The sequence below is a fragment of the Podarcis pityusensis genome (assembly GCF_964106645.2).
Source record: "Podarcis pityusensis genome assembly, chromosome: 12".
In the NCBI taxonomy this organism is placed as follows: Eukaryota; Metazoa; Chordata; class Lepidosauria; order Squamata; family Lacertidae; genus Podarcis; species Podarcis pityusensis.
In genome coordinates this window covers 9,358,767-9,367,107 of record NC_138037.1, presented here as the reverse complement: position 1 = coordinate 9,367,107, position 8,341 = coordinate 9,358,767, and the positions used below count along the sequence as shown (strand labels likewise).

The following is an 8,341-nucleotide window of genomic DNA, read 5'->3' as shown; positions in this document are numbered from 1 at the left end:
CGGGTTAAGTACTTAATTCGTTCCGGAGGTCCGTACTTAACCTGAAACCATTCTTAACCTGAAGCACCACTTTAGCTAATGGGGCCTCCTGCTGCTGCCGCACCGCCGGAGCACGATTTCTGTTCTCATCCTGAAGCAAAGTTCTTAACCTGAAGCACTATTTCTGGGTTAGCGGAGTCTGTAACCTGAAGCGTATGTAACCTGAAGTGTATGTAACCCAAGGTACCACTGTATATGGTTTCCACACACAAATAGCTCAACCTGCACAAGCCAAGGGCAAATTTACTGTCAAAGAAGTAGCTCCAAGATAACTCAAGTAAGCCTTATGCCCAAGTATCCCACATTAGAAAGAAATTAGAGGATTAGATCGAAATTATGTAAATCCGTATTAGTTCCCATCCCTATCAAGTAGTGGGGTTTGCAGATCCGTCTAAAGCCCCTCCCCACAAGAAAACCCGAGCTTTCTCTCTCTCCTCTCAAGCTCTGCCATTGCTGTTCTCGAGGCCTAACTTTTAATGTTTAATTTGATCCCAAAGTCAGTGGACTTTGCCCACCTGGTTGCTGCAGCTAAACAGCCCAGACAAAAGACAAGAGGCTGGAAGTCCCCACCTGGAGAAGTCTTCAGGATGCTTTTGCCGTGTTCCAGGGTGGGCTAGGAAACCAACCGTTGGCAGGTAAGTACCATGGTCTGTTAACCATCTTAAACAAATAAATAAATCGTTTCCTCCTGTGTCTATGCCAAACTTCCTCCAAGGCACTCAAAGCGGACCTCCAGAGGTTCCACATTAACCTCAAATAGCCGTCAGGGAGGCTGCGGGAGTTGCCTTGTAGCCCCCAAGCAACTTTCATGCCTGAAAGGGGATTCGAACTCAGACCTTCTTCATCTGAGCTCAAGGGTAGTCAACCTAGAGTCCTACAGATGTTGTTGCACTCTAGCTCCGATCAACCTTAGCCAGCAGGTCCAATGGTAAGAGATTGATAACGTTCTTGTCCATGGTTTTTGTGTCACCCTCTTCTAAAGCCATCCACATTTGTGGCCGCCAGTACTTTCTGCGGGAGCAAACTAGTTTTTAATCCATTTGAACATCTCTCCCCATCCCTTCTCCCCATTCAACGCACCTCCGTCAGCGCACAACCTTCCTTAATGTCTGGTTTGTTGGAATGTCTTGAATTCGCACCTTCAGAAGCTTCTTCTTAATGTACCACCAGGTGAGAGGATGCAATGATGCTGATTTGCTGACATGGACAGAAGTCCCAGCGTGAGATCACGGGCTTCCCAGAGATTGTCGAATACTTTGGAGTCCCCGGGGAGAAAACAGAATTTTGGAGCTGCACCTCTGGGAAGAAAGTCCGTTTTGGAATTAGTGGTTCAGTAAGGAGAATGCCTTTAGCTTGCTTTTTTAGTGTGGCTTTAATGACTTGTTTCCTGGTTTGCTTTTTTCCTTAGCTTTCTTTGATAGGTAAAGTGTTATTTTGCTATACAAGCAACACAAAGTGAAAATGAAAATCACTAAAGCCCAAGAAACAGTCTCAATAAGGGGCAATTCATCGACAACCCTCATGCCACCTCCGAACAACAAGAAAAGCAGGGAAACTTTTAACTAACTGTGCAGGGGATCTCAGCTGAACGTTGCTTATTTTGAATAGCATTACTGGAGGAGCTTGGCCATGGGATAAGGAATTTCTGGACAAGACAGCATGATAGTAACCAAATGCTTTGCGGAGACTCTGTTTTAATCCCGGTTCCAGCTGACGGGGAAAACAGCCTCTGAGAAGTGAAAGATACTCCACACTCCACATACCTCCCAAACTGTCCCCCCATAACCCCAAACACAGCCTCTCCCTTCCCTTTCCACTAAATTACTGGTGGTCCAGGAACAGCAACAACAAATGGCTGGAGAGAGTGGGGTGGGGTTCAATTCTCCCCATTTCTCCCTTTCCCTTTGTGTTGGCTAATAGCATGCCAGGGTGCAGGGATATACAGTGGTACCTCGGGTTACAGACCCTTCAGGTCACAGACTCCGCTAACCCAGAAATAGTACCTCGGGTTAAGAACTTTGCTTCAGGATGAGAACAGAAATCGTGCTCCGGCAGTGCAGCGGCAGCGGGAGGCCCCATTAGCTAAAGTGGTGCTTCAGGTTAAGAACAGTTTCAGGTTAAGAACGGACCTCCGGAACGGATTAAGTACTTAACCAGAGGTACCACTGTATGGGAGATGTAGTTCTCATAAGGCACAGGTGGGGAACCTGTGGCACTTTGGATAGTGTTACCAGACATCCCCGTTTCCCGGGGACAGTCCCCGGATTTGCGAATAAGTCCCCGGACAAATTCCATCCTCGGAATGTCCCCGGATTTCATCTAATGTCCCCGGGAAATGCAGCAGCAGCAGTCTCAGCAGCCAGGAGCAGTCGGCTCTGGCTGGCTTCAGGAGCTGCTTGGAAGTCCCCATATGATGGTGGTGCAGGGGCTCCAAGATGCAGCTTCCGGGCTGCCTCCACCTTCCCTGACCCCAGCAACTAAGCTGTGAAGGGAGGCGTCATGCTGCTTATCAGAGCAGCCCTGATCCCATTTGGGACGTTGATGCTGCAGCGATGGCAGAGGGGCGGCAGCTGCCTTGACCTCAACTGCCACGTTTCCCCTTCCTCCGAGGCTTGAGAGCCAGTGTGGTGTAGTGGTTAAGAGCGGTGGACTCGTAATCTGGTGAACCGGGTTCACTTCCCCGCTCCTCCACATGCAGCTGCTGGGTGACCTTGGGCCAGTCACACTTCTTTGAAGTCTCTCAGCCCCACTCACCTCACAGAGTGTTTGTTGTGGGGGAGGAAGGGAAAGGAGAATGTTAGCCGCTTTGAGACTCCTTCGGGTAGTGATAAAGTGGGATATCAAATCCAAACTCTTCTTCTATCTCCTTTCTCCATGAGCCTGGGCAGCCCCTGAGTTATTGGTTCTTCGGTGGTGGAGGGGAAGCGGTGCGTGGTGGGTCAGGCATGGAAGGTGGAGAAGGAGGGCAGAGAGCGGAGGCGGTGGTGAGGCACGATGCCTCCCTTCCCATCAGAGCAGCCCCAATCCCATTCCTACTTGCGTGCAAGCAGGAACAGGGTGGGGATCTCTCAGCTGTGAAGGCAGGCTTCACGCTGCCTATCAGCGCAGCCCTGATCCCAACTCCTACTTGTGTGCAAGCAGGAGGGGGCAGGGATCTCTCAGTTAGGCAATGGGAAGCCTCCCTTTTTTTTAAATAAATATTTATTAACGTTTTCACAATATTACATAATGAAAAAGAAAAAAGAAAAAACACAAAATAAAAAACAGTTAAAAACAATTCCATCTTTTTGTCACTTATCTTTCATTTGCTTGTTTCCCGGACCTCCTCATACCTCCCTTTTTTGTATTCCAGTTCAATTTATTAGTTCAGCAATTCCTTTCCCTCCTTATTTTATCCTGATGGCAATGGGAAGCCTCCCTTCCCAGCTGAGGGATCCCTGCCCTCTCCTGCTTGCACGCAAGTAGGAACAGGATTGGGACTGCTCTGATGGGAAGGGAAGCATCGCCCTGCCTGAGAGATCCCTGCCCTCTCCTGCTTGCACGCAAGTAGGAATTGGGATGGGGCTGCTCCAAAAGGCAGTGTGAAGCCTCGCTTACCAGCTGAGGGATCCCCGCCCCTCCTGCTTGCACGCAAGTAGGAATGGGATTGGGGCTGCTCTGATGGGAAGGGAGGCATCGTGCCTCACCACCACCTCCGCTCTCGGCCCTCCTTCTCCACCTTCCATGCCTGACCCACCACGCACTGCTTCCCCTCAACCACTGAAGAACCAATAACTCAGGGGCTGCCCAGGCTCATGGAGAAAGGAGATAGAAGAAGAGTTTGGATTTGATATCCCACTTTATCACTACCTGAAGGAGTCTCAAAGCGGCTAACATTCTCCTTTCCCTTCCTCCCCACAACAAACACTCTGTGAGACGAGTGAGGCTGAGAGACTTCAGAGAAGTGTGACTAGCCCAAGGTCACCCAGCAGCTGCATGTGGAGGAGCGGGGAAGTGAACCCGGTTCACCAGATTACGAGTCCACCGCTCTTAACCACTACACCACACTGGCTCTCAAGCCTCGGAGGAAGGGGAAACGTGGCAGTTGAGGTCAAGGCAGCTGCCGCCCCTCTGCCATCGCTGCAGCATCAACGTCCCAAATGTATAGTAATTAATTACTTTAATTAATTAATTAAAGTGTCCCCGGATTCATTGAAAAAAATCTGGTAACCTTAACTTTGGGTGCTGTTGGACACCATCTCCCATAAACCCTAGCCAGCACTGGTCAGAAGTGATGGGAGATGTCACCCCAAGTGGCCATGAGTTCCACAGGTCGGCCAGTCCTGTCCTAAGGGCTCCCCAGGGAGGTGGTATGGCTGGTTCATTTTTGTTTCCCTGAGGTACCTGTTTTCCTTCTTGCAGGTATCAGAATATATCAGAAAATGCTTCCACAACTGAAGAGAAGCCAAAGGTGAGCGAGAAGGCCGAAGAGGTTTAAATTAGACTGTGAACTGAGATCTTTGGATGAAAGGCGGTATATAAATTTAATAAATTGACCTATTCCTCCCTCACCCCAACAGCATACGAATCAATATGGCTATCCTGACCCAGCAATGTCCTCTCACATACAGACGAACCACACTGGAACCGAAACTCTGCCTCCCTCTTGACACTCTCCTTCTTTTGCAGAATATATATTTCAATAAAACTTCCTCTTCCACAAAATTCAAAGGGTGCAGGGGTTTCGCTTCAGAATTTAGAAGACATATAAAGGCAGTTTAAAAAAACTATTTAAAGTTTTATTATGTTTTTCCAAATGTTGGAAGCCGATGGGTGAGGTACAACTATTATTATTATTATTATTATTATTATTATTATTATTATTATTTAGGGCACTGGTATCTGAACAGAGGCACCAGGTTGTCCCCAAGATTTAAGGGGCCCAACACCCTTTAAACAAATATTGAGGGGACCGAGGTGCCTTTGGCCCCTAGAGCTGGCACACCTGGACCCAAATATGGAGTTCAGGGGGACGGATAATGTTGAAAATAAATGGGTATTGCATTTTTTTAAAAAAATAGCTGTCCTGATCATGAATAATCATGGCAAGGAGAGTCGTTCAAGTGTAACAGGTCACCTGACTGGAGAGTGAAGTTCGAAGCGAGAGAAGGTTAAACATTGCCGGACGAGTCTTTTGCCCCAGTGCTAAAATAACAGAATATATAGATATATGGTGTAGCTGATAAGTCCGTTCTTTGTTACGGTTTCAGGTCCTAGAGAGAAGGCTTCTGCAGAAGGCCCCAGCGGATGGGTCTGGCCCCGAATCAGACATCATCCAAAGCAATGACCACAGAGCCCCCAGGAGCAGATCCGCGGAGAATTTCAGCCTCCGACAAACAAAAGAAGTGAAGAACAAGAGCTGTGATTCCCAGGCTAGCATTGACTCCCGAAGAGCTGCATCCCCACCAAGCCTTGGCGGATTCCTTGCCAGAACATCAGCTGCTGACCTTCCTAGAAAAAGCCAGATCGTGTCCCGGAAAATGGCAGCCACCCACCAGCTGAGCGCTGGGTCCAATCCTGCTTCCTTGCTCCTTTCCCAGGGAAAAGGCAGAAGAGAGGGGAAGTGCCACGACGTCACCCACCTGCAAGAAAACAAATCGGACGGCGAGGTGGGTGCCCTTTCTTATTCCAAAGAGCGTGAGGCAGGGGCAAGAATCCTTAAAGATACTCAGAGTCGAGTGTGGATTTCATGCTCTTTATTCAGCTCATAAGGGACGCGGGTGGCACTGTGGGTTAAACCACAGAGCCTAGGAGTTGCCGATCAGAAGGTCGGTGGTTCGAACCCCCGTGACAGGGTGCGCTCCTGTTGCTCAGTCCCTGCTCCTGCCAACCTAGCAGTTTGAAAGCACGTCAAAGTGCAAGTAGATAAATAGGTACCGCTCCGGAGGGAAGGTAAACACCATTTCCGTGCACTGCTCTGGTTTCATCAGAAGCGGCTTAGTCATGCTGGCCACATGACCCGGAAGCTGTACGCCAGCTCCCTCGGCCAATAAAGCGAGATGAGCGCCGCAACCCCAGAGTCGGCCACGACTGGACCTAATGGTCAGGGATCCCTTTACCTTTACCTTATTCAGCTCATAGTAGCGAGGGAATGAAAGTTTCCCCAAAATATCTGCTTTATATACATTATTTACACAATGGGCCGCACGTGATTGGCTAATTCTGGGATTCTCATGTAGGCCAATCAGGTTGCGGATTCACTTCCACCTGGAGCTGGATTGGGTGGCTCCTGCAGACCAATCATACTGTTGCATTGTTCTAGGACCAACCAGATTGCTGCATTCTGAATCCTATTGTTTTAGGACCAATCAGACAGCTGCATTTTGGATCCTATTGTTTTAGGACCAATCAGACAGCTGCATTTTGGATCCTATTGTTCTAGGACCAATCAGACTGCTGCATTTTGGATCCTATTCAACTTAGTACATAATAAATCCTTTCTGAAATCTTGGAAAGCTACGGCCAGTTAGTGTTTACAGTACTGAGCTAGGTGGACCCAGTGGGCTAACTTATATTAAGGCAGCTTCCCAGGTCCCATTTTCAATCATAGCTCAGCTTGTAAAGCATGAGTCTCTTTAATCTCAGGGTTGTGGGTTCGAATCCCATGTTCGGTCAAAGATTCCTGCATTGAAGGGGGTTGGACTAGATGACCCACGTGGTCCCGTTCAACTTCTATGATTCTGTGAATCCCTAGCTGCTTTAAATGGTTTGTCAGCCATCTTGATTCAAAATGGCGTCCAGTTGTATCCAAACGGAGACGGAGACCTGCTCCCTGATCCCACGAGCCATCGTCCAAATTTGGTTACTATGGATGGTATTCCTAAATGTTAGACTTGTTGAAATCAACACACCTCGCTTAATGTGCTCTGTTTCTTCCTGAGGTCTTGAGACTTCAGCAAGTGACTTCACATCATGCCTATTGGCCTCGTAACACACCTTGTCTTGTCACTTTGTCACCATCCAGGAAGCACTACTCACAAGGAGAAAGAAGGCATCTCCTCTCCCTTCGACAACGCTTGGTGCAGCTGCTACCTGCGCCTCAAGAAAAGTCAACAGCTGTGAGTGAACTAATCTGTTTTGGTCCCTGGGGGTGGGGAAATCCTTTCTTTTCCCAACCACAATCCGGTCAAGATTTGGCATAATGACATGTCCCCAAGCAATCGTGTCACCTCAAGAACCTTAAAAGGTAAAGGGTAAAGGGACCCCTGACAGTTAGGTCCAGTCGTGGCCGACTCTGGGGTTGCGGCGCTCATCTCGCTTTAATGGCCGAAAGAGCCAGCGTACAGCTTCTGGGTCATGTGGTCAGCATGACTAAGCTGCTTCTGGCGAACCAGAGCAGCGCACGGAAACGCCGTTTACCTTCCCGCCGGAGCGGTACCTATTTATCTACTTGCACTTTGACGTGCTTTTGAACTGCTAGGTGGGCAGGAGCAGGGACCGAGCAGCGGGAGCTCACCCCGTTGCGGGGATTCGAACCGCCGACCTTCCGATCGGCAAGCCCTAGGCTCAACGGTTTAGACCACAGTGCCACCAGCGTCCCTTACCCTTGCTTAAATCTCTTCTCTACTTTTGCATCACTTGAAGATTTTTATAAACTCATTAAAAATACCAAGGTGGGGAGGGGGAAAATGAAAATCTTGGTGTTCCCACACACTGCACAAAAACCACAGATCTTGCTAGAAAAGACAACAGGACTTTTATGATTGAAGTGCTATTCTATTCTCACCAATTTATCGGCGGGGTTTCTATTAAAATATTGTTAGAGCAATCACCATTGAGAAAGCTCGGAGTGCCACCTGGCGGGCGAAAGTGCTGTTTGCTTTTCCTGGAAATCCTAATTCAGGAATGGAGAACTTGTGGCCTCCATAAATTGTTGGGCTCCAACTCCCACAATCCCTGAGTTGGCCCGTGAAGGCAATAGCCCTCCTATGTTTGGCCCCCTCTTCTGTGGCTATGAGTGTGGAAGAAGATTGCACCTCCCGAATGCATCCATTCATCGGAAGTGTGTTCGCCTCCCTGTTCACAGCTACTGAGGAATGTGTGGAGGTCGGGCACGATTCTGCTGCTCCTTTCCATGCCATCAGGGCAGGACTTTGGGGGCAGAGGTCCAGAGGTCCATGTAGATCTTCCTTCACCCCTTCTTCCATGGCAGGGAAGGAAGGGGAGCCATTTTGTTGCTTGCCTCAGGTGCCAAAATGTCTTCGGCCAGTCCTGCAACAGAGTGAACAGGAGGGCCTCCAAACACAGCAAAGTGCAATTATTA

The 8,341-nt window shown here is 48.9% G+C and overlaps 1 protein-coding gene across 1 annotated transcript; it reads left to right on the top strand.

Annotated features, from left to right (window-relative positions):
- Positions 1 to 468: 468 nt before the first annotated feature.
- On the top strand, positions 469 to 7,144 carry LOC308460108 (uncharacterized protein; the record flags this gene model as incomplete). Its single annotated transcript, XM_080976096.1, has 5 exons — positions 469 to 674; positions 1,210 to 1,372; positions 4,441 to 4,489; positions 5,289 to 5,687; positions 7,043 to 7,144. The coding sequence occupies exons 2-5, from the start codon at positions 1,242 to 1,244 to the stop codon at positions 7,142 to 7,144; spliced, it is 681 nt and encodes a 226-aa protein (XP_080832222.1). The 5' UTR covers positions 469 to 674; positions 1,210 to 1,241.
- Positions 7,145 to 8,341: the final 1,197 nt, after the last annotated feature.